At 39.2% G+C, this 27,516-nt stretch overlaps 1 protein-coding gene across 1 annotated transcript; it reads left to right on the top strand.

Annotated features, from left to right (window-relative positions):
* The first annotated feature begins 380 nt into the window (after positions 1 to 380).
* LOC134532792 (asparagine synthetase [glutamine-hydrolyzing]) lies at positions 381 to 21,543 on the top strand. The gene is made up of 11 exons (XM_063369651.1): positions 381 to 690; positions 3,366 to 3,499; positions 5,525 to 5,650; positions 5,953 to 6,190; positions 8,426 to 8,602; positions 11,286 to 11,464; positions 11,741 to 11,918; positions 13,371 to 13,578; positions 14,837 to 15,010; positions 18,278 to 18,421; positions 18,703 to 21,543. The coding sequence occupies exons 2-11, from the start codon at positions 3,374 to 3,376 to the stop codon at positions 18,827 to 18,829; spliced, it is 1,677 nt and encodes a 558-aa protein (XP_063225721.1). The 5' UTR covers positions 381 to 690; positions 3,366 to 3,373; the 3' UTR covers positions 18,830 to 21,543.
* Positions 21,544 to 27,516: the final 5,973 nt, after the last annotated feature.

The raw sequence follows: 27,516 nt of genomic DNA, 5'->3' as shown, positions 1-27,516 counted from the left end.
TCTAAACATTTTACATTTTAGCTTTAAGTTAGATTAAGACAAAATATAGATATGTTAATTAAAATTACATTAAAGTATCATAAGATCTGGAATTTCGTGGTTGCCTTGTATTGTTGCAAGGATGAGGGAAACGTCGGTAAAATCTTCGCCTTTGACACTGCTCCCACACAGAAGCCAGGCAACTCCAGATAATGGCTGCGACAGACTACTATATTTATTATCTAAAAATCTCTTGATGTATGTTTTGCATGAATTGCTTGATAAAAGCTGTCTGTGTGAATACGTTTGAATTTTTTTTACATAGATCGAACTTGTTCGTAACGTATGGATTGGCATTTTCTGATAACCAGCTGTAAATTTTGTTCTAGTTGCTTGTACATTTTGATTTTTTCGCTGGATTTGGAAAATGGAATGAATCTAGTGTCGTTGGTCGTGCAGGCTGCAAGATTATGTTGTTATTACATCATGCTCTTCGAACTGATAAATGTACACGTGCACATGCTTCAACGTGGAAGAATCAAGTTTGTTGACAGAGGCACTGGTACCGCACTTTACTTGCTGATGTGGAGGTGGAAACTTTCTATATGAAAGCAAGCTAATCAAGCCATACGAGTTTAGCATATGGCGTGTGGGATCAGAAGTGGTTTACATACAATTCATTTTCAATAAGACCTCGTCAGTTTAATATCGGTAAGTAGTACCGGTTCAGCATGGGATGTTGAGTAATACATTAAAATTTTAATGACACTGCTATTGGATTAATTTTATATTCAGGCCGACCAAGAATTTGAGAAGGTTTTCAAAATAAATAAATAATGTTAAATTAAGAGTGAGTTTTTTTTCTACCGGTAATGTTTCGTAAAGGGACATGTTAATTGTGACATTTCTACCTGTTTTTAAATGCAAATTTGTGTTGATTGATTGTTACACTGCCGATAAGGCTTCCGCCCGGAAGCAAGGAGTTCCCCCTTCCTCTTACACTTCCGCAAGTTCTTTCCTCTTCTCACATCCAGTATCAGGGTGTCCACAAGGAAAAAATATTTCGTACCAACTTAGGCGAGAAAAAAGTACTAGATTATAATTTATTTATGGTTTTTAACAATTTAGGAAGTTATTAGGACATTGCAATGCTCGAACTTAAATATCACAATACACACATACATTTCATAGTTTTTAAGAATAATTACGCTTAATAATAACACATATTGGAGTTACTATAATATTATTATATTAAAGAAAAATGTTCTAGATCTGTAATAGACCACTAAAAAAGTTATAAAAGTACTAGATCTAGTACGAAAGTACTAACTGTGGACACCCTGTCCAGTATCTTTCCCTCAGTCCTATTCCACTCCCTCTCCGTCCTCACCAGGAATACTTGCCTTCTTTCCGTTCTTCTCCACACTCTGAATCTTCCACCCATGATACCTCCTCCCTCTATAGACCCCTTTGTTCAACCTGTCTCCCAGCGTTCTCCAGCCCCCTCGCCCCTTTACACCCTAAAAAACTTCACCAATCTCTCTACTTTCTTCCTGTGTAGTATGTCCCATCCCAGCTCCATCATCACAGATGGCCTATGCATCTCACCCTTCCCCCCATCCCTCCTCCTCCACATAACCATCACCCTTCCAGCCACTCTACATTGCACCTTAATTTGTATCCCTTGATATGGGTCCCAAATTGCCGTTGGATATTAAAGCATTGGCCTCACCAATATTGAATACGCCTTTTCCTTTACTCTCCATCCTGCCCCTTTAGTGTCCTAACAATCAGCCCCAGGTCTCTCCTCCCCATCTTTACCACCTGTTGCACCTGCTTTCACCAACCTAGGGCACTCTGAGGTTTACCCCCAGGTACTTGCATTCCACTACTTCTTGAATCTCTTGCCCCTTCCAAATATATATTTGCTTAGCAACCTTTCTTCTCCTTGTGAATCTGACCACCTTCATTTTGTTGATATTTATTCCCATTTCATTTTCCTTTCATCAAATTTCCAGCTTCTTCAAGTTTTCCTGCAGGTGTGCCGTTTCCCCTACAATTTCATAGATCACACATTCATCAGCGAACAGTCTCAGTTTGCTATCCAATTCCTCCCCAACATGTGTTTGTCATGATTAGGAACAGCAGGGACCCCATAACGCTCCCCTGCGGTACCCCTGATGTCACATCCCCCTCTTCTGACCATTCCATTCCCACCTTCACCCATTCTTTCTTATCCCTCAGGAAGAGTCCTCTGTCCAATTCACCACCCTACTGTCCTCTGGAGAAACCCTTCCTAAAGCAGTGTTGCCTCTTGTCCATCCATTCCAGCTCTCCAATTTTGCCTTATCTCCACCTGCCTTGAAAATAGTCACCACCACTGCCTCCTTCCATTGCCTTGGCAATGATCCCTGATCCAGTGACTACATGTATAGTACTTTCAAATATCTACAGACCTCCTTCCCTCCTAATTTGAGGTGGCTGTTTCCTATCCCATCAGGACCCATCGGGACCAGCCATCTTCCTCCCCTTTAGCCTACCCACCTCCCTTATCACCTTCTCTATCTTTATTTTCAGGTCTCTCTCCCCTTGGCTTCTGGCCCTTTGCTCCATACCATACCTCTCCCTCCACAAATACAGACAGGTATTGCTCCTGTAGTCATTTCTCCTTTTCCAGATCCCCACACACTCCCGTCCGTCTCCCCCTTATTATTGTTAGCCCCTCCTTCCCCTTCTCTCTTCTGACATAGCGATACAGATTCACCCAATTCCCCTACCCCCTTCATCCATTAACCTTTCCATGTAGGCATCCCTTGCCTGCTTTCGTCTTTTTTCCCAGTTCCATCCCCAGCGCCTTCATCTCTGCTTTTAGCCCTTCCCCTCCTAGCTTCTTGGCCCTAGCATGCAGCCTCCTGCATCTCGGCTTGATGGTCTTTATCTCTCCCCCATAGTACAGAGGGTCACCCCCTTTTCCAATTCTTTTTTCCTGCACAGAACATTTTTCCAGTTCTGAGTGCGAGCAGAGCAGACCCAGTGGCAGGCATACCTATTTCTCTGCCGCAGCATATCTTGTTTCTTCCATTTGATTTATTGCAGTAAAAATGATAAAATTATGAGAGGGACTGGTGTTTTTTCGGCACTTGAACTCCAGGGAGTGAATGGTGCATTTTTCTTATAAAGTAACAATTTCTTCTTTTTTTTGCGGGGGCAGGGGGGTCTAAGGGTGCTTTTATGTCAGCATCAACCATAGCCACCATTTTTGTGATTGTATTTAATTTCTCCTGAAAGCCTGTCAGTTTATATATTTTTTTTATTAAATAAATCAATGCATTTTCATTGCAAATTATTTTTTAATGCTGAGTTTTACCTACTTGTTTGTCTACCAGGTGACATCATGTGTGGAATTTGGGCTCTTTTTGGCATGGCTTCGCACACGTCGATCCATTCAAACACATCATTCACAAAGATACACCATCGTGGGCCTGATGCTTGGCGGATAGAGTTTGACAGAAGAGTACTGGTAAGAAACACATTTTTTTCATTTCAGAAGACTTTAATCAAGGCGTATATGAGTTTACATAAGTCTCTATGATTTCCTCTCATTACAGCTTTGGCATACCTAGACTTACACAGGGCCCTGGGAAATATACTCATTCGAGGTCGTAATATTTTGGAGGTGTCTGTTTATAAATATCTTTTTTAGCATTTTATTTAGTCATTAGAGCATCTATTTTTTTTTTTTCATATGAGATTTTTCTAGAGTCTAAAAACATCCTGCTATAAACATATTTAGACTAGTTTGAGCTTCTCAGTCATTGTCAAGTTGAAGAAAATGACTTTACAGTTCTGGTACCTGCTCTCCGTCAGGGCAGATTTGGAATAGTTATCTGTACTCCAGTTTAATATACTGTAGGCCTATCTATTATTTGATGTACAGATTAATATAAACTAACCATTTATGTTTGAGGCCAAGTTTTACTGAGCTTTACAAGCTAAAGTACTGTCAGTGATTTCCTTGGCTGTAAACATTTTAATTTACCAGAGAGGCTGTGTTTCAAGAAGTTGGTAAAGCTAATTTAACTTAAAAGTTATCAGTTCAAGAGTTGTTTGGGTAATGTTAAAGAATAAATTGTTGGCCAATAACTGACCTCAGGCTAAGTATTTTCCACCTGGGGCAGCCTGACTGTGGATGGGATAAGGATGATGCTCAGTGTAGCTGACTATCCTACTGTAGAGACAGGACTGTTGTTTCGGCCAGCCGGAAGAATGTGCGAAAAGTGAGAAAATTGACCACCACTGGCATTTTCCACAAAAAAACCCAACAGCCGTATTTTACGTTTGCAGAAAGTGTACTTGCATCAGTCATGATTGAACTCTGTATCACCTTCCTGAGAGACAAGTCAAGGACCACGTATTGCCAAATTATAACGGCTTCGACCAGTGCCTCACCGTATGTTGATGCCTTCAAAATCCAGAAGCTCGATTTAACACAGTTTTTTTTCGAGGAACATAACTCTTTAACACCCACATTATTAACTATGAGAACCAGTAAAGTCATTAAAAACAGATTGAAGCTGTCAAAGTATTGGTAAGGCGTAGTACATGTCTGTAAAACAGCACACACTTGGGCTTTGAAAGTCGACTGTTTTCAGACTTCCTCAGTGGAGACTGTTGAGAGTTACTTCAGGCGTCAAAATGCACATTCACAATATCATGTTCCATCTAATCTGAACACTTCCTCAATGAATGTTTTCTTTCAGCCAGATATACGTGACAATATAAAATTGCCTGTCAAATGTTATCAGTTGAAAAAGGTGTTGACCATTAGGCATGTGCGAATATATAATAGTTTTTTGAAGCGAAGCAAAAATCAAATTGAAATTTTAAAATATTTATAAATTTGAATCAAATTGGGAATATAATTTTGGTGAAACAGTATTACATTTATCTTAGAAAATGTAGGATTGAATTGAAATAAAAATCATTCAACATTTGTAATGTTTGAACTGATTAAGTGATTAACCATTTAGGCCCTATGCATAATATCATTTAATAAAATTTATTAAATAACCATTAACAATTTTAATATTGATAATTAATAAAAACAAATGAAGTGTCACCTTTTAATTTTTTTAAGTAACCAATTTTATTCAAGAAGAACATATACAACACAAAAAAAAAACTTAAATATTTTCCTGGGTGTATCTTAGGATTCCACTGTTTTAAAGCTTTGCAACAAATGCAAAGCTTCACATCAGATGCGAAATGAAGCGAATAGCAAATTTTGTGGCAAAGTCAAATATTAAAAAGAGCTTCAATTGATTCACATAGTTTAAGCTTTGCACAGGCATAGTGGCCATATTATGTTATGTTGAATTTTGTGCCGTTATCAGCTGGAATAACAGTTGTAAGTTACATTACATCAAATCCTGCTTTTGAATTATAATTCAAACTCGTATCCCCAGCATCAGAAATCGAGTGTCCTGTCCTCTAGGCACTGAGAGGCTGCCTAACAGCTGGAGCGGGTGGTGCTGTGCTGTTTCAGAACGCGTGTATTGGCTTCCACCGCCTGAGCATCGTGGACTGTCTCTACGGCATGCAGCCCATGAAACTGCACCAGTTCCCTCATCTCTCGCTGCTCTGCAATGGAGAGTTGTACAACTGCCAGAGAGTGAGTCTTCATCCACAATTTTTTATTACTTCATGTTTTTTTTTCCCCCCAGCAAAATCATTAGTTATATTTATGTGTAAATGTTGGAGTTCTGAAAGTCTTCTATCCCCTGAGATTTTAGTGTGACAGAGAATTTTCTCTTAAAATTCAATTATAAAGAAAACTTACCTGTAAAGGTTATGCTGGACCCTGGACCCCCGCCTTCACAGACTCCTGGCTACGGCCTGCTTTGTCCCGGAACTGTAGAGCTGCGTTGCCTTCAGCCGCATCTCACCCAAGTGTGACGTGTGGTCCTGCTGCAGCTGCGGGAGCAGTTTGACTTCTCGTACGAGACTAAGTGCGACGTGGAGTGCATCCTGCACCTGTATGTGGCGGGCGGCATCGAGAACGTGGTGGCCAACCTGGACGGGGTGTTTGCCTTCTGCATCATCGACGCCGAGAAGCAGAGGGTGCACTGCGCGCGGGACCCGTTCGGCGTGCGACCCCTGTTCCGGCTCTACAGCGAGACCGGGGTGCTGGGCATCAGCTCGGAGGCCAAGGGTCAGTCTGCCGTCGCTCTGCGTCCACGCTGCACGCGTCTCTTCCTGGAGCGGGGGGGGCCGACACTAGATACGGGCCATGTCCCTACCTCGAAATAATGCAACAACCCGTATGTTTTATTGCTTTTTGGAGCAAAAATAATTATTTTCCGATAACCTAAACTTTGTTGCTTTGCATCTTTAAATATTCAATTGTTATAAAGCTATTTAATTTTAGTTTACAGTGATTATCACCTTTATTTTGTTTTTGTTGGAAAAGTTTATGTTCTTATGCACGTGTATACTTTTGTCATTTTTCATTTTGTAGCTAGATAACTTTAAATTTCTAATTCAGTTCATTTAAAAAAATTGAAAATGACCCATAAAAATTGTTGTGTGCGAGTTGTAAATGAAATCCTTTTTAAAATGAGAGACTATCGAGAAAATAACTAGCCTGTGCATTTAAAACTCAACGAACATGCAGTATGGTTGTAAAAATATGTTTTTTGTGCATGTAGATATACAATTTATTTTGACAAAAGGAAGAAACTAGATATTTAACACAACTATATTAGTTATATGTGGGATACAGACACTACTGCATATTTGATTTTTTTTTTTTTCATGTTTGATGGTTTTGTTTCCTGTCTTTATTGACTGAGGTTGGTATGTGTCGAGACCTAGTACCTTCCCACCACTCCCAAAAGAGACTATCCAATAAGGAACTTTCACCCAACATGGCAGCGATGTCTCTAACTTGCTTTACTTACTCTGTGGGCATGGATGTGTTAGTTTTAAAAAAAAATGACACAAAGTACAGTACTTTAAGCAAATATGCCATTAATTTTTGTTTGTTTGTCAATAGTTGAAATTCAGTACGTAATAAGTAGGTATGTAAATATTCATACAGTAAAAAATCTTTAATATAGCACTTTCTGGAAATCTGCCATGCCGGATTAGCTATTTTGTCAGCTAATGGGATGTTAATATAATTTAATGGTAATGTAGAAACATTAATAACCACTACACTGATAGTAAAAACAAGTTAACATAAGCTGCTCTATAGTTGTGCAAACATGATATGTATATAACTCACTAAAAACAGGAATCCACTGGAAAAATTCAAAATTTGGACGGCTGTGTTGGTGCCGGTTTATAAAATACAAGGTTTGTACACGCCCTTAATATCCTTGAAAAGTTCTTAATTTGTCTTTAATGGAATAAGGGCACAGAAAAATCGTTACATTTCACCAAGAATCCTTAAAAACGCTTTAATAAAGTCTGATAGCATGCAAGTAATGGATAATTGCAGGAATTTTAATGTTCTTTTGTTTCCGACGGGCAGAAAACAACACTTTGCACATGCACAGTATAGTTGGTGAATTCAGGCCACGTGATTAGATTTTATGTATAAAAATAATTTTTTTATTTTTTTTTATTTTGTACCTAACCTTTAAACTGAAATTGTGTGCTTTACTGTCTTTCTTTGAACTTATAAATAAAATGTGATTGAATTAAATGTTAGGGCTTTCACATATATACTATGATCGGGTTAGATATGTGTTCCAGAGATAATTATACATTCAAGGAAGTAATTTTTTTTGCATTAACTATTTAACATTGTTTTTGTCTTGAGGGATGTTGTGATATTACAAATAGTTTTCTATCTCACGATAGTGGTGAATGTGATTAAGTAAAGGGGTCCTTAATTTAGAGAGGGTACGAACCCTGGAATGTGCAGTGTCAGAGTACTGATTGTCAGTGAAGGAGCGACATGGCCTAGTGGTAACAGTGAACTCGCATCCCAGGGGATCTGAGTTTGAATCCACATCTGGCCATCCTTGTTTGTTAGGGTATTCCATAGTTTTGCAATATCACCAAATTAATAATCAAATTTATACTCTTAAATTTTTCCTCTGACTTATTAATACCACTATGCTAGTTTTTGTGTAACATTTCTAACCACAAATTTAATTATATATAATTTTGTGATCTAATAAATCTGTTGTCCATTGTTTAGTGTTGTCAAGTGTTAATGCCCTTGTACCTGTTTTGTATTTGTTCTTATGTATCTGTGTGAATGTTTATGTTGTTTGTATCAGTGTTTTAAATTGTGCCTACCATCAAGTCATCTAGCCGTAGGTAGGCGTGTCGCAATTATAATAAATAAAAAAAAATGCAGTTCATCTATTGGTTGACCTGTGTTGTCAGTTTTGTGGGGCATGAGTGAAGCCGACTGTAACGTGTTTGTTGCTAGGGCTGGTGGACATGAGATCTGAGCTCAATGGCGCGGCATACAAGCTGGAGCCGTTCCCCCCGAGCCACTTCGAGACGTACGAGATCGACCCCGAAGGCTCGTGCAAACTCCTGGAGAAGAAGCGTTACTACACCATAGGAGAGACGCCTCCGTTCAAGCCATTTGTGCCCCACACCTGTAAGCTCTTGCTACATGCTTCTGTTTTATAATGTGACATGCAATTGGCTGTACACAAAGATATTCTCAGTTGCAGCTCTTCTCCTGTGCGTTGGTCCTTAGCTCTTTACACATTATTTTTCTGTTGCTCACTCTTCTTGCAGTGTTCTTTCTCTGTTTTATCTTTCAATGTCTTTCAGATTTTTATGTTTTACCTGCTTTCTCTCTGGTTTTCTTGCAGATTATTTGTATTGCATTTTATTTTCAGGTATTCACAGTGTCTGTACCGCGTTGCATATACGAGTCGTGTATTTAATTACATATTTTCACTCTTTTTCCTCTGAACTATAATTTTCTAACCTTATTTCACTAGTATGGGTAGAAGCGCTTTAGATTTAAATTTGATAGGAATCAGGAATGTTATACTTCATAGTCCATTCACTTTTAAGTGATAATTATAATTGTCAACAAAATATCTGAAGTGAAGTAGTAGGTCATGATATCATTCAGGAAAAAAAAGATAGGAACAGGTAGGTATTATCACAGTTAAAAATTTTATTTTAGTGATGATAAGATAAACTATATATTGCACTACGTGTGTATTTTTTATATTTTGTTATGACCCTTTTTATTGTTCAGTATTCTTTGGGTTCTCAGAGATTTAACTATCAGCAATTAACTGATTATTTAAGTCGTGTTGTAGTGTGTCTTGTGGTTATTTAAGGTTTTTAAATTACTGCAGATAAATTTTGCTATATACTGAATTTATCAATGGTAAATTTTTATAAATTTTTTTCCCCCTCTAGTCTGAAATAAATTTTACTTATTTTTAATATTTCAACCAATGTTTCTTTTAGATTTTGACGTTAAAATTTCTTGTCTTTCATCAGTTTCCGATAGGCTTATTATTTGTCTCAATAGAGAGAAAAATAAAATCAAAGGATTCCTTCCTTGGAACTGCAATGAAATGAATCACGTGTGCCTCGGTGTGAGCTTTTAACCAAAGACTGTGGTCAATGCGTTCTAATTAAAAATGTCCAATGAATGTTTCCAATCGGCATCGCCCTTAACACAGCTGCCAAATTTACTTGAACAATGTTATTCCGTTTATTTCTCGAGCTCTTGCCCATACAGTACCATGGAGGAGGAAAGATTTAACATGTCCCCAACAACCAATCACACATCAGTTTTAAACACTCTTTAAAATGTCAGCTAATTTAGGCACAAGTATAATACATGAAAAAACATTTACGTAAATCTAAAACTTTCCCTTCTCTGTCTCGTTCTAATCCTTTATTATGCCTACTTCAAGATGATATGTTTGACCTTGAGTTCCCACACTCTGTGGGGAACACCCGTTCCTATCTCTTTCACACACTTCAAGGCTTTAATCATCTGCCTCTTTCTTAGCAATTCTTATGAAATATGGAATATGAATGATGGATGATACCTGCAATAACTGTCAAATACAACAAAAATACTAGAACATATTCAGTTTTCTCTTAAACTAGCCTACATGCTATATTAGGTAAAAATTATTTTAAAGGGATTTTATCAATATAAATAAACTAATCATTTTAAGTAACTCCAGGTATCCATAAAATGAACCTAATGTTTTTTAAAAACATCTACTACAGAAATTCAGCCATCATATCTCTCCCTCTGTGTGTGTGTGTGTGTGTATAATAGATAAAATTTATTATCTAACTCAAATAAAACATATTCAAATAAAGTGGGAAGTGTAGCCCCTTGCAATGCCACAGTATGATGAGTTACCCCTATCAGTCACGTCCAAGAAAATTCACTGTGGAGTCGTGTGTTCAATTCCAACACTCGGGTATGATTAAAATTTATGAGTGCCGAGTTGGAACCCAAAAGGATCGTAGCCCCTATAATCTAGAAAATTACATCACCTTAAGCCTCTGCACATAAAAAAAAACACGGTACATCAAATCCTCTCAATTCAGATCCTTAGTAATGAGAAAATTTAGGCTAGATCTTGGTTGGAATATTCATGTTGTAAAATAGGGTGTGTATTGGCACGAGAGTGATGAAAGTCACGTAAAAGTAACGAAACAGGTGGACTGCTCACGAAAATCGCAAAAATGTTCCAAAATAAACAGTAACAATGCTGGAAGTCTTGAAAACTTTATTTCTACCTGCATTTTGCTACCTTACAATTTTTTTTTTTCTGATGCCTCACTTCAGTATATTATTGCAGTTTCAATATAAATAGTCTGACTGTCTACGTAAATCTTGAGGAAATTATTTTACAAATGTTTTTAGCTTTCTAACATAAAAATCGACATTTTCGTGCAAATAATACATCTGATCTATTTCGAAGTGTGTTTAATTTTACTTATACTAAAAAATGACCATGCAATGCAAAAAAAGAATTGTAAGAAAATGGTACTATGTAAAAGTCCCGAAAAGTCCTGAAATTGGCTCACATGGTATTTGTGTTAAGTTATGGATGCTTTTTTTAGAAAATAGGTTATCAATATCACCGTTCACTTCATGATGGTAAACAGAAGTTTTCTACACCGGAAACAACCGGAGATGCATGTGCACGACTAGCTACATGTACACACCTAGATAAGTAAATGTAAATTTACATTCCTAACGATCTGTAGATAGCCTGTGAAAAGCCCGACTGCGCGTCAACACAGCAAAGCTCTCGCACGACCCGTGTGGCTTGCCGCAGCTCTCCGGGGGAAGGACGTGAAGCAGAACATCCGCACTTTGCTCACGGCCGCCGTGAGGAAGCGCCTGATGGCGGACCGCAGGATTGGATGTCTCTTGTCCGGAGGGTTGGACTCCAGCCTGATAGCTGCTCTCACTGTCAAGCTAGCCAAGGAAGAAAAATTGCCTTACAAAATTCAAGTACGTATCTGACTGATCATTGGTGTGTAAATATTTGGTAGTGAATCAATGTAGGTAAATTTGGAACATTCATTAGGAGTAAATAATTTCTTTAAATTAAATTCAGTAAGACAATTTTTGAAATGTGCACTAGTGGCTGCACTAATATAATTCTGCTCCTACTATCTTACTGCACTTTCCTTGCACTGCTGTAAGTCTCAAAAAATTTGATGGAAAATATAATTTCTAAATATCTAGCCAACTTCGAGTGAGTTTTTCTTCTCGATTCCCCTGCAGACATTTGCGATCGGCATGGAGGACAGCCCGGACATAGTCGCCGCGAGGAAGGTGGCGGCACACATTGGCTCTGAGCATCACGAGGTGTCCTTCACCACCGAGGACGTGAGGCAGGCTCTCGACAAGGTCGTCTTCCACCTGGAGACCGCCGACATCACCACCGTCAGGGCGTCCGTGGGTACGCGAGACTGCTTCCGTAACATTACTGGTCTCCAGTGGCCTTCCCCTTCCTTCCCAAGGGGAGGAGATAGGAACCGAAAGAACCGCTTTGGTTTTGACATCTTTCATCGCTTAAATTGAAAGATTTCCGTTGCTAAGGCTAGATTTTTTGAAAGCTCATAACGTCGTAACACTTAATCTATTGCCATTATTATTACTAGGAGAGCGTGAATACTCAAAATTTTGAGTCTAGTCATGTTTTAAGTACTTGTCTCAAGCTTAATTTGAAAAATTGGAGTAGTTTACTATTTGATCTAGGGAAATAATAAACCTCTCATGAAACATCATTATTACAAACTTGGAATAATCTTGGATTACCTATATACCTACCTAGTAATTGTGAAGTTGGTACAATGCAGCTTAGTAGTAGATGTGATTAGTTGATGCAGAATTGATTAAAAGGTATTTGTTACAATTTAAGTAGTTCAGCATGGGGTGCTTATATTCTCCCACTGATTCATTATTATTAATAATGTACATCATTGAGTATAGAATTTGCTAGCGATGGTGGCTGCTTTTACATGATCTTATACTGTATTTATGATTTTCATTTTTGTTTGGTTGTATTTGCAGCCATTTAGCACGCTATGCAAGCGTCATACTCAAAATTTTGTAGAATTCATTGCATTAACAACTGTTTTAAGGTGGGCTTCGAATAGCTTTTTCCACATAAATATTATTTATTTTGTGATTCAGAATAGGTTTTAAGTTTTCTTGTGTAGATAGAAATATAGAGAGAGAAACATAATTAATAAAATTAATTTTGTGCAAGGTTTCTACCATTTAATTTTTATTTTGTAAGGTCGTAAGATCATTGTAAAAATAAATTTTTAATGTGTTAAATATTTATCAACTGAGCATGCCTATCAGTGGCCTTTGCTCTTACCATAAAAAGTGAATCTATTATATAAACAGCAATTTAAGAATAATGTTTTGTTATAGTTAAGTACACCAGTGCTGGTCTATAACTTTTGTTAGCTCAGGAAAATTAATTTTTTAAAGTGATGTCCACCTGGATTCTGCCATTGGATGTTGGGTATCGCCATCTGTAATACTTAAGTGGCTAATTAACCACCAGCCAGAAACACTATTTGCTAGCTTTGCCATCAGTACTGTTCTGTGAGAAAATGTATTATTTATGATTTTACAAGGTTTTTAGATACAGATATGTATGTCAAACGCAATTAAGGAAAGTTAAGAAAGTTGATAAGGGACAATTCCTTAATTTTTCTTAAGTGTTTTCCTAGAAGCATGTAAACGAACGTCCATTGTTTTACCTCTGCTTTACCTAGTGTTTATCTTGTTCATCTGAGATGAAGCCGTTGGTAATGTAGTTTATAGTTTTGGTACTTAAACCATCTAACTTGATCATCATTGATGTGTGTGTAGATGCAATCCTGTTGATCCACAGGAATGTATCTGGTGTCAAAGTACATAAAGGAGCACACAGACACCACAGTAGTTCTGAGCGGTGAAGGTGCAGACGAGCTGGCACAGGGCTACATATATTTCAGAGACGCTCCGTCCTCTGAAGCCGCCCACGAGGAGAGTGTGCGACTTCTGAGCGACATATACTTGTACGATGGGCTGAGGGCTGATCGTACCACGTCTGCGTTCAGGTGAGCTGTTAACACATGTGCTCTTATGAGACGCTTCGTCTATGCAGTCTTAGAGCCACAAACTTGAGGGCTCCCAACACTTCTAATTTTGTGATTACATTTATTGGTGTTAGGTACTTGCAGGTTCTAGCTGGTGGTTGTACTAGTCTGTTAGAGTATCACCGTCACGTTGCTGGCCATCTAATATTCCTTCCTGGTGCAATGTAAATTAAGTCACCCTTCACGTGGAATGAGAAAAACCCAGTTTCACTTAGTTAAATCCTACTTTTCCCAAGAAGCCTTTAAAATATTTGTAGCTGGTAGTGTTGTTTTACCGTCAACAGTTGGTCTGTTGGCCCCGTGAGATGTCATGACCTTGATGCCTGGGGTAAGAACAAAGTTGGTCTTGTGGACCTGACTTACAAACAGAAGTCGCCTGGACTTCTGTGAATACTCAGGAGGTGTGCAGTCTACATCCTAACACTGGCAGGAGTAGCTTTAAGGTGTCTTTGTCCCCACTCTTAAGGGCGTTTCTGTTTTTAGTAATATTTTTAGTTGTTTGTTCAGAATTTTAGCATGACAGGGTGTAAATATTATAAAAGCTCCATTCTGTAACCTCAGGAAGGAAATGGCTGATTAGTGATTAGTGATAATTGCATTCAGGTGACTACATGAGTATTCACTTGCCCACGGCAGTGTCTTAAAAAAGTCTTCAGAGCTAGGACATATGCCACATCCGAGTTGTAAAATGTAATGTGGAAACTGTATTGCAATTATCAAGAGAAATTACATGAAAATGTTTGTAGGCTAACGGCTAGGAAAGATTAAGGAGGGGAGCTTGTGCCCTTTTAGTGTGCCATGCTCAAAGGAAGTAGAACACTACCTTTCCAGCGGTGTTGCTGGCATTACACTTTCTCATCAGGATTGCTACGCTGATGCCTATAAACTGTGCAGTACCACAAATATGACAACTAACTGAGACTATAAAACAAAATGAGTGACAGACAAGGGAATTTTTTTTAAAACATTTAGATGGTGGGGGTGTTGATTGTATTCTGTTAAATAATTATTTGGGGCAACATATATATTAAGAGAGAAATGTAATTTATGTTAATGCACAATTATTTATTAGTTTACACAGTACTTACTATATTTTATTTTAAACAGAAGAGAGTGAATAGCATAACTGTCACTAAAAACCAATTATTGCAAAGCTTGCAGTAGGTTTGTGAGGTTACCTCCTGAATGAGTGGAACTTATAACTGGCATGCTTTTGCAGTCTCGAAATGCGGGTGCCCTTCCTGGACCTGCAGTTCACCAGCTACTTCTTGGGGCTGAGCCCCAACTCTAAGAGGCCCCAAGGAGGGGTGGAGAAGCACCTGCTCAGATCTGCCTTCAGCGACACGGGTCTGCTGCCGGACGCCATCCTCTGGAGGCACAAGGAGGCATTCAGGTTTGTCATCGTCCGTCACGCCGAGCGGGCGTGCGGCTGTTCCCAGTTTATTAACACGCCTACAGCCAGAGATAAAGAGAGACTGAGAAGAAAAAAAAAAGAAAAGGAAGTACATGCGCGCAATTTCCTACACTTTCTACTGCAACATTTAATTCATGGCAAAACTGCTGTAAAGAGTGTGCATGTAATTATTGAATAACGGCGGTCTTATCACTCCTGAGTAAGGCGATGAATAAAAAGTAATAGACGGGGGAAGTGAAACACTTTTCCATTGTATTTTTTGTTAGATAGTGCTTGGGTGAGGGGGTGGGGGGAAGGGCCATAAAGGATGGAGAGGGAAAGGACGCCGTGTTTCTTACGTGCCAATAAGCTGAGACACGGACCATAAAGACTTCACTTGTGTTCTACTGGAGACAGGTATATGGCACTACTAATATTCGAGGGTGACTTACCTTGAAAATACAGTAGAGCCCCGATTTTGCGGACACGGATTTAACGAAAACAGTGATTTAACGTAAAGGTTTTCAGGAACCATCAAAAAACGCCAATTTATTAAAATAATAATATAGATTTCCAAAAAATGAAAGTAAATTGTAACGGAAACTTATTAACTTATTACTGCGATGTCAGTAATAGAATGGAGGTACTATATATTAATATGTGCCTTTACATCATCTGTCCAAACACGAAAAAATAAAAAAAAAATTGTTCAAATTGCTTAAAAACTCCGGGCGCTGTAACTGAATTGCGTAGGTGCGTGCCATTGCGCGCGCCTGGATAGATAGACTGTCCGCGACACATGACGTCATGAAGGGTTTCTTTTCTTTGTCCGCATCCCCCTCCCCCTTCATTATACCTGGCTTGACTCACCACGTTATCCTCCAATCACACCCGCATAGTAACAGTGCTAGCCAATAATCACACGTTTCCAAATATTCCCTTTCCCATCCTCCAGGTTTTTTTTCAACTTGTGACCACGTCACACCAATACGCCATTATCATTATTCTCAGTAAGAGCTTTGTGCGTGGTGTTTAGTTTTTGGAATGCATTTTTTATAAGTGCTGTTCGGACTTAAATGTTTTGCTTTTCTTCTTGGATTTTGACTACAGATTACGATTGAAATTGACTACACTGCCTGTTGACGACCTGCTTAGCTTTTTTATTGGTACAGTAGAATCCCGCTGATGCGACCACTCACTGTTTCCGGAAAAACGGACTTATAAATGGAATGGTCGCAATAGAGATTTCGGGCCAATTCTTACCCCCCCCCCCCCCCCCCCCCCAAATATATCCAAATACATAAAATACTCGCGCTAAATGAATTCGCGTAACGCGAGTTCGGCTATGCTAGCCGGCTGGTTATTTTCGTTCAAAACGTTTCGAAGGAACTTGTGTGGATCAGGTAGAAAACATTCGGCTATAAACGAAAGATATAAGAACAATGCTATCCTGAAATGCTGTGACATGTTTTTGGAGTAGATAATCACAGCGACAGACCGACAGGATGCGCTCCCGCCCTTGCCGTCAGCGATGTTTATTTTGACAGCTCAAGCAATTATCTTTTCCACGTCCCTTCGCAGTGTACAAAAAAAAATAAAAGAAAAAAACACGTCGGAATGCAGATGAAAAAGTAACTATGCATTAAAATAAATATATTTACGGCCCTGCTAAATTTTTTATTCAATAAAATTCGAGGTATTAGTGATTTTTCAGCAGAAACTGCTGTGTGACTAATAAACAAATTTTATCATAATAACTTAAACTTATAAACTATTTATTAACGGCAAAGGACAGTCGTATAAGCCCATAAAAATATTTATTTTACCGAGAATGGACTATACAACTTGGCTTTTGTCGCACGCGGTGTGGGAGGGGAGGAGGATGCTGACAGTTTCTCATGCAGAAGGTTGAAATAAGGGAGGGAATGTGTTGAAATGTTAGTTGGTATGGGGGGGGGGGGGTGTTTTTACATGGTTTGTGGCTCTGTGAGGGATGAGCCTTGAAGAATTAGCAGGGGATGGGAGAAGCAAGCGTCACGTCACGTATGACGTCAAGCCACCGCTACCGCCAGCCTGGCCGGACGAGTTTCTTACGCTCTCGCAGAAGCTACCACAGCGGCTTTTCGTGCGTGCGGGCGGGTAAGATAACATGACAGCTGAGACTGCTTTTCGTGCGATAGTGGACCCGCCGAGCTCGGCTAGACACTGCCGCATGCATCGGCGGGATTCTACTGTACATGACTTTATTTACTGTTTTTGGATATCGGCTTTGTTACGGTTTTTTTGACGATTCGTTTATGTTACTGGTATTAGAATTGGACAAAACTGGGACACGGGCGGTGGAGCTTTTATTTTTTTTTTTCCCGCTAAGCTCGCGTCTATATGCTGGCTGGTGATGGAAGGTCACGAGTCTGGGCGGAGCGTTGAGTGAGTTATACTGCGCATGCGCAGCTCAGCGAACAGAGAGCCCGCTGGCGGCTACACCGCGCCGTAACAACAGCTGACCGAGTACAATTAATTACCCTTCTCCGCGTACGGCGCGCTATGGACGGTAAATTTCCATCAAATTGCTGCCATTTTTTTTTTCTGTGATGCAATGTGTATGTAGCTCGTATTTGTTATAAACGCTGCAGGTTGCGACTGTATTTTAATAAACTTTAACGTATTTCTTACACTTTTCATTTTTTTTTGCCTAATTTTTCATGGTTTCTGAAAATCTGTACGTACGACTGAGGTGTACGTACGAACCGGGGGCCGTACGAGCGAGATCAAAAACGTTTAAGATGGAAAGTTGACAAAGTCTGAGATAGCACGGCAGCACAAGATATCGGCGTCGACCCTGTCTACGATATGGAAACGTTGGGACGCGATTATGAGTGCGGGGGTCATTGAAAATCGGTAAATCGGATTTAACGAAACATTGATTTAGAGTAAACATTTTCGGGAACCATAGCACTTCGTTAAATCGGGGTTATACTGTATTAAAGATTTTTTTTGCCCAAAATTAAGGATGCGACCCATAGGAAGGGGCAATTCATTTGCGAGTAAATACGGTACATCTAGCCAGAGGTGGATCTAGAAGCTCCTGAGCATGGAAATGCAAGAGGGCCTTGTGTTTAGTATAAGTTGTAATGAAACAAATATGAGAGGGGAAGGAAAAGTCTTAGCTCCTCAAGGGTTTTCCGCCTCTCTGTGATGGTCACTGTGTTTCACGTGGCCTTGTCATGTTCAGAGACATCCATCAGCATCATTACTGCGTTTGTGCAGTGACGGGGTCACGTCGAAGAAGAGGTCCTTGTTCGAAGTGATCCAGGAGCTGGTGGAGTCGAGGGTGTCTGGCGACGCCTTGCGGGAAGCTGCGACCAAGTACACTCACTGTCCACCCCGAACAAAGGAGGCCTTGTACTACAGGTACTGTCTCATGATAACTTGTGATGCGGTAGATGTAAGCTGAAAATAGTGACACACATGACGGTGGTTTGTTTCATCATTTTCACCAAACATTTGTTTGGTAGGAAAAGGCACTAGGTGAAGAGTTTTAATTGTATATGCGATGTCTGACAATTGAAGTGTTTTTCACTTTGTACATAGAATAAATGAAAAACAAAAACTTCATTTCTATTTTTTTTCTTATTTTTCTTATTTATTTTGCTCATATAATATAATTCATTTTCATATACTTATGTTTCCAGGACAGTGTTTGAGAAACATTACGCTGATTTGGCATCTAGCTTCATGCCCTACTACTGGATGCCTCGTTGGATACAAGTTGATGACCCTTCGGCACGGTTCATCAGCCACTACTCAGCAGATGATTAGCTCTCTGGCGTTTTATCTCTGATGTTCAACCACACAACATTGTAGAATCATTAAACAAGAAAACAATCATTAGCAATTGTCCGCCACCAGCATGTGGCTCGAAACATCCATTTTTCACATTTGAGATATAAATAATGTTTATGAGAATTGTTGTTTTAAGTTAAATACTGAGAATTAGTATTTATAGAATTTTGTAAATCCATTTTTAAAAACTCGAAATATTGCAAAATGAAAATTTTAAAAATGTTAATGTTGAATTTAAATTTTGTGAATACTGTAATAACTGTGCAATTATATAATGTAAGAGAATTGGGAGGAAACAGCCATAACTATTTGAATAAGTTTTTTATTTATTAGTGCTAAAACCTGTTTCTTAATGAAAATGCAACTATGTTTTTAAATTTTCACGAGCTGTAAAGTGACATGGATAAAAATATCACTGCTTTGTGCCAAAAATAAAACCACAAATGTGTGTTCTTACCTATTATTTTCACGACTTATTCGTCAGCGAATAAAAAGACGAAGCGTTTCAAGATATTTAATTGAATATTTAAAATGGTAAAATTATTTATTGATTATGAATAATTGCAGAAATCATATATTAATATTACATATTAGTTCTTACTTTCAATACTTCAAATTACTTATTGTTATTATTTGTTTTTAACATAGAATTGTCAACATGATTCAGTAATTTTAGGCACAAATTTTTATTCATTCAAGGGTTGATATTTTGAATGATTTTTTTATGCTTATAAATTGGTAAAACTATAATTGCGCAGGTTGAAGACATTTTTTCAGTTGAAGTATGTGTGAGCAAGCCATTTATTGGAATGTCAGTTAAAGTTGGAATTTTAAAATTTTTATTTTTTAAAAAGTTGGATAATAGTGAGATAAGATACTAGGTATAAAATTTATTTAATATATGTTTGACATGTTTTGTAATTAGTGACTATCGTGAAATTATTCATTATTCAGAAGTCTACAGTTGCTTAAGATTTTTTGTCAGACATTAAATTTGGGATACAGTTAACTCTATTTTATGACCCTTGACAGTTCGTGGAAAAGGGTCTTAAATTTGTAGAGGCTGTTATTTTAAATTTGACCAGTTTTGATTTTTCCCTGGCCCCCAAACAAAAAACACATTTTCACATGAAGTCAGTTCTCAATCATTTCTTGTGCAAAAATAACTTTTTTTTATAGGAATATAAATTAATTTTATACCCAGATGCTAAGAGAGAAAATTTTGGTTCCCTAAGTGGAACTGTGGTCCCAAATGTGTTATATTTCATATCTTAACTGTACAAGCTGTTATTTTATGTTGCATATTGTGATGGCTGCTATTGATACTGTTGTGAACCCTATAAAAAAGTATTAGCATATAATATGTATGCAAGAATGCTAATTTTCAAAAACAAGATTAAACATTTTGAATGAGTTAGTATGTTTTTATTTATACATCCATAACTACCAAACCTCCACATGTTTACCCATTTTAAAGTAGGAACTTAGTTGCTTATGCCACTATTCGTAGAACCTAATTTCTTTAATAGTAAGTAAATGCTCTAACTACTTGTGAATGTCACTTTTTATATAATTAAAATACTTATATTTCCTTGAAATAGCTTCTCACATGTATTCCATTATCTGAAATTAGTTCCATTCAAAGTCTCAAGAAGTAATGTCATCAGTCTTTCAAAAGATCAATCAAAAGTAGACACTAATACTTTGACGACAGTCGTCGTACCCTCCCAGATGCAGAGGCCGTACCTGTCCACCGACGTGGGCCTAAGGGAGGTTTGTCTCCCCAGTGCACCGTCTGTGAAGTGCTACGGTCAGGGACGCACCCGCGTGCGCCCTAGCATGCCAGTGGGCTTCTTTTTGTGTTATAAATAATTACGTATGCTTCTTATGTACTTTTCAGTGATCACGAGCCTCCACAATTGCGTATATTTTGTAACGTAACAAAACTCTCACGTCTGAAATATTGGGTAAATACTTCACTTGTCATTTATTCGTAACTAATTAATTCATGTGAATTGTCGTTTTATTAATTAATTACTTGTCATGTCATTTTAATAATTCTGTGATTCTTTCAAGTGCTTATGCTATGTTAGTAATGTAATCGCAGCCTGGCGCACCGCGAGGCGGGCCTCTCTCATGCCGGCCGATTTCCCCTCCACTCCTCCGCGGCCCGCGGGCCTCGAACCGCTAGCGGGCGGGGGACGGCAGTGGTGAACCAGACGCGAGAGCGAGCAGACGTGCGCTCCGCTCTGCGCTGCTCGGGAGACGCGTTTCTCATCTCGAAGTTCGCCGACAGTGAAACGTCACGGGTTGTCTCTGCAGCTGAGCTGCATTCGTTATATCGCTGGACGTACTTAGTTTTACGAGTCTTTTCGGGACTTCACCTGCCTACGTTATAGGCCGTGTAAGTGCCTCTTCGGACCACCGAACCTCTGTCAGTACGAGCACTCATAGGACCTTCTTCCTCTTACGTGACGGGCCGCGTACGCGCTGTGCATCAATACAGAACAATCGTAACCAGTACCACTAGCTACGGGGTTACCTCCTCTGTTCGTGTCGGGTCGTATCCTAAGGACGAGACTTATTTCCGGGAGTCCGGGTCGAGGCGGGGAAGGCGCTCGTATCGCGACGTGCCGGCCAGGCTGCGGCAGGTTCTCTATATGGAAATAAAAGGGGCTCGTGGAAACGGACATCACCGAGTTATCCTTGGAACTACCTACCGTTCCTCCTACCCACGTAACGTTCCCTCCAGGTCCCATATTCCGGTCCCGGCCACATTGGCCTGAACTCACTTCCTCACCGACGAGAGATACATGGGCAAAACAGGACATTTTCGCAAACAGGAAATCAGGGACCATAGGCCGGGGGACGTCAATATGTTAGACATTGGTTATCCTCTTTACAATAAAATAATTAAATACATAAGATCGGCTCATGAAATGTACAATTAATGTTACAATAATAATCAAAATAATAATATAACTGTAAACAGTTGGACTGGTTACAGCTTGCGAAATAAAGAAATGGTATTTAGATGCTGGTTTTTTAATCTCGCATCTCACATAGTGTGGATGGGGCACAAGTTACACAATTACACGATAATTAATTACGTATTACATGGATGTTACGTTGTGGCACTTGCAAACAAGGTCCCTACATTGATTTGTGGGTCGACGAAGAGTTTGGGTGGATTAACGGCCACTCCCATGATGAGCTGTAGATAGATTTGTGCCCGGGCTCACCTGTGTGAGTCGCGGGACCACTGGCAAAGTCTTTAAGATTGCAGTCGGCAGGCGTATGCTCGACGAATTACGTGAAGTTCTGTTTGCGGGAGTCGGCCTGGACCGCGTAAGATGACTGCGTCGCGAACCTTTGTTCCGCGACGAGCAAAAATTAAAGTGGCCGGGATAAGCCCTGCACCGGAATAAGGGCACGGGGGCACGCGGGGAGAGGAAAGAGGTTTTAGTGAATTATAATAGTTACCAGAATGACGAATCAGAAGCACAAAAGTTGAAGTCTCCCCGCTGGCTCACACGTCTGCCCTAGGCCCGTGAGTAAAACTCTAGTGCTGCTTTCGGCCGGCTTGGGAGAGGAGGAAGCGGCATGACGCGACTGAGGATAAGTTAGATTCGAATCTGAAAAATTACCGGATCGTACCATAATTATCGTACACACCTTAAATACCCATATATTCATTCGTGCAAAAACAGCCGAAGTCAATTCCTTAAATTAATTCGTATAAAAATAAAATAAAAATTATATATGCATGTTCATAAACTTAAACGTGTTAATAAAATGGATTTCAAAACCGTTCCTCAAAATTAAATAAAAATATAAATGTTTAATTAGGATAAGTAATATTCGAAAATGAGATTCGAATTTGAAACCAAGCGTAATTTTGATAAATAAACATTAAACTAGACAATGGAGCAAATTTCGGCTTGGTGCAAACGTTTAAGGAGACCCTTGGGTATGAGGGCGTACCGGTGTTGTGGTGAAATTATCGGTGGAAATTAATGGGCGCCACCACGTGAGTGGGCACGTGGACCCGGCTGAAAGACTCTACTCAGGGCGTTACGTGGCCCGTGTGCGGCGAGATATTAGCCCTCCAGATGTTATACGCAGCTCCTGTCCCTACCTAAGCCCGCTCTCAGCGTCGGGCACGCTTCTAATTCCCGCAGTGGGCTCTCAGGGCGTCCCACACGCCGCTGACCAGGTTAGGGACCCACGTGGCCCCCCGAACACGAAACACGTAACACAGTTAATTGGCTTTTATTCTCTCACGGTACACATCCTTACACGATCCTCCACTGATAAAACTGTTTACGTGAGGAGGCGAACCACGCACGTGGTCGCCTCAAGGCAGAGACACGACCGCCCTCGGCCGGCGGGGGAGAGAGACTGGGCTGAGCTCATCGCTTGCAGGTGGCAACATGGCGCCCCTTCGCGCCGAACACAATTACCGTTACACTTTGCTGTAGCGTGCCCCGGGTTACTCTTAGAAAATACATAACAAATTTTTACAATAATTATTAGATTACTTCCATGTCCAGACCGTCTGTAATAATTACTTATAAACATAAAACAGGGTTCAAATGAGTTTCATGCTAGTTCCTCCGTCGCCCGCTAGGGAGCGTCCTGGTTCGTGCTTGGACTTATTAAATAATAAAAGACAGTGAAGTTATTAATTAAAAACACATACATGCATAGCCATCGTTACACTGTTTGGGGCGGAAAGAAAAAGGTTACAATGTTAATTAATATATTTAGGGGTGCGGCGCACTGCATCTAAGCGCCCTCTTGCCGGGCTAGAAACACACGCACACACACACGCACGAGCGGGAGGTTTGAACTGAGACGGTGGTTGGGCGGTGTCATATCGGGCTCAAAGGGGCCGCAGGCCCGGACGACGTCAGGTACACCACACAACCTTGAGAACTGGGGGATATGGCACCATTTTTTACCAAGAGCCCCCCTTTGTGGTAAATGTGTGTATTTTGATTAGACTTGTCAATAAAAAAATCAATAAAAAATATACCAAACAATGGTGCAACATTCGGCTTGGTGCAAACGTTTAAGGAGACCCTTGGGTACACCACACAACCTTCAGAACTGGGGGAAAATGCACTATTTTTTACCACGAGCCCCCCTTCTTGGTAAATGTGTGTATTTTGAATAGACTTGTCAATAAAAAAATTAATAAAAATTAAAGTAGACAATAGTGCAACATTCGGCTTGGTGCAAACGTTTAAGGAGACCCTTAAATACACCACACATTATTCAGAACTGGGGGATATGGCACCATTTTTTACCACGAGCCCCCCTTTGTGGTGATTGTGTTTATTTTGATCAGACTTGTCAATAAAAAAAGTAATAAAAATTAAAGTAGACAATGGTGCAACATTCTGCTCGGTGCAAACGTTTAAGGAGACCCTTGGGTACACCACACAACCTTCCAAGAATCACCTTAAACGTTTGCACCAAGACGAATATTTTACCATTGTTTGATTTATTTTTTATTGATTTTTTTATTGACAAGTCTAATCAAAATACACACATTTACCACAAAGGGGGCGTCGTGGTAAAAAAATGGTGCCATATCCCCCAGTTCTGAAGTTTGTGTGGTGTACCCAAGGGTCTCCTTAAACGTTTGCACCAAGCCGAATGTTGCACCATTGTCTAGTTTAATTTTTAATTTTTTTATTGACTAGTCTGATCAAAATAAATACAATCACCACAAAGGGGGCTCGTGGTAAAAAATGGTACCATATCTTCCAGTTCTGAAGTTTGTGTGGTGTACCCAAGGGTCTCCTTAAACGTTTACACCAAGCCGAATGTTGCACCATTGTCTAGTTTAATTTTTATTAATTTTTTTTATTGACAAGTCTATTCAAAATAAATACAATCACCACAAAGGGGGGCTCGTGGTAAAAAATTGTGGTATATCCCCCAGTTATGAAGGTTGTGTGGTGTACCCAAGGGTCTCCTTAAACGTTTGCACCAAGCCGAATGTTGCACCATTGTCTAGTTTAATTTTTAATTTTTTTATTGACAAGTCTGATTAAAATAAATACAATCACCCTAAAGGGGGCTCGTGGTAAAAAATGGTACCATATCTTTCAGCTCTGAAGTTTGTGTGGTGTACCCAAGGGTCTCCTTAAACGTTTACACCAAGCCGAATGTTGCACCATTGTCTAGTTTAATTTTTATTAATTTTTTTTATTGACAAGTCTATTCAAAATAAATACAATCACCACAAAGGGGGGCTCGTGGTAAAAAATTGTGGTATATCCCCCAGTTATGAAGGTTGTGTGGTGTACCCAAAGGTCTCCTTAAACGTTTGCACCAAGCCGAATGTTGCACCATTGTCTAGTTTAATTTTAAATTTTTTTATTGACTAGTCTGATCAAAATAAATACAATCACCACAAAGGGGGCTCGTGGTAAAAAAAATAGTACCATATCTTCCAGTTCTGAAGGTGTATGGTGTACCCAAGGGTCTCCTTAAACGTTTGTACTAAACCGAAAGTTGCACCATTGTCTACTTTAATTTTTATTAATTTTTTTATTGACAAGTCTGATCAAAATAAACACAATCACCACAAAGGGGGGCTCGTGGTAAAAAATGGTGCCATATCCCCCAGTTCTGAAGGTTCTGTGGTGTACCCAAGGGTCTCCTTAAACGTTTGCACCAAGCCGAAATTTGCTCCATTGTCTAGTTTAATTTTTATATATCAAAATTACGCTTTCTTTCAAATTCGAATGTCAGTTTCGAATATTACATATTTATCGGAATTAAATATTTATATTTTTATTTAATTTTGAAGGTCTGTCTTGCAAACCAATACATTAACACGTTTAAGTTCATGAACATGCATATATAATTTTTTTTTCCTATTTTATACACATTAATTTAATGAATTGACTTAGGTTGTTGTTGCACAAACAAATTTCTGGGTTTTTAATGTGTGTACGATAATTGTGGTACGATCCGGTTAATTTTTCAGATTCGAATCTAACTTATCCTCAGTCATGAAGCGCCAAACTTTCTAATGTGCCATTATTCCAATTTTATAGTCATAATTAGTCATTATTATTTATAGAACACTCGTATATTAATGACATGTCTGAATTAGTTGGCGGAAGGCCTAAATAATAATACATAAAATTTAGATTAATTATATTTGAAAATAAAAAGTCAAGCTGGAGACTGACTGTCACTTTGTTGACTACTCCAGTGGCTATTTGCAAGTAAAAACAGGGAGCTAAATTAGGTAGGTTAACACTGAGGTTAATTTTTGTCGGAAGGCCGCAAGGGACATTCCGGCCGTTTATTAATTGCGTTTTCCCACGGGGAAAACCGCTGCACCCCTACGACGCACTTTCACTATTAAGGGTTGTTCTGCTAATTAAAAATCACTTAATTAACCACAGCAATGTATGATGCGTGAGAACTGTTTGGTGGTGTTGGCATATAGACGTAATCTGGGTTCTGGGAAGGCACTCACCGGCGTCGGCGGCTCACTCATAGGCGTGCGCACGGTAGGTGCCACAGGTGCCTTGGCACCACCATTAGGGTTAACGTTATTTTATTTTTTACAAACAGAAATAATACATACTTACAAAAAAAACCGTATTATTTCCAAAAAAATATGTTTTCCAATCGTGTATATATGTCTGTATGATGTAAAAATGGGTAATTAAAATTAAAAATCCGGACCTCGAAAAGGATTACTCCATGACTTAAATGCAGTCGCCGACAAAACATTTTTGTTGTATTCCAAAAGTTAAAACTTTTGCCCACTCTTATTTGTGTATTTTTATTATTTTAATATTTAACATATTTGAGGTATGTTACAAAAACTCCCTTGATTTGTTGATTTTAAAACTTAACATTTGAGAATGTTTTTTCTAGCATTTATTTGGCGTCTTCAGAAAACATCTAAGTACGGTTTTTCAAAGCCACCAGCATGAATTCCGTGCAAAAAATTTGTGCAATTTACTATACCTATGGCTCAACAAAGCTTAAAACTGTAAATAGTTTAGTAGTTTTCTTGGCGATTAAAACATTCAAAGCCATAATTTGTCATAAAAAATGTTAAAATTTTTACATCTGTGGATTTAATGTTTTTGTTCGGAAACACCTTAAATAGCACCATTTTGCGCTTTCAAATCCAAATTTTTCCGGGGGAGGACCCCCGGACCCCCCGCTTTAGGCTCGGGTCCGAGAATGTTAGGGCTGTTGTGTAATCTGGCACCACCAATACTGAAGTCCTGCGCACGCCTATGGGCTCACTTACGTGAAATGTGCTAGGGGTGCGTTCCGTTAGCGGGGTTTAATACTGGCGGGTGGAGGCCGGGCTTTATGGCCTTCGGAAGGGACGATGACAAACTTGATTCAATTATGAATACACTGTTTTCGCACAAACGTATAAAGTGTAAATTCATAATCCTACGACAACTTGGTTTCAAACGACGAGTGAACATCTATGCCGAGATCACCCATTGAATTACATATGAATTTCTATTTCGCGGGCGTTCTTCAGGCTGAGACGCTATGATCGACGTAGTTGGTTGTCGCTAGCGTTCGCCATGTTAAATGGACTGTGTTTCCTACAGTGTTGCCAGATTGTAAATGTCAATGTCTCGTACCAAGGAGCGAAA

The sequence above is a fragment of the Bacillus rossius genome, chromosome 6 (genome assembly GCF_032445375.1).
Source record: "Bacillus rossius redtenbacheri isolate Brsri chromosome 6, Brsri_v3, whole genome shotgun sequence".
Lineage (NCBI taxonomy): Eukaryota > Metazoa > Arthropoda > Insecta > Phasmatodea > Bacillidae > Bacillus > Bacillus rossius.
This window is presented reverse-complemented; position numbering and strand designations above follow the sequence as displayed.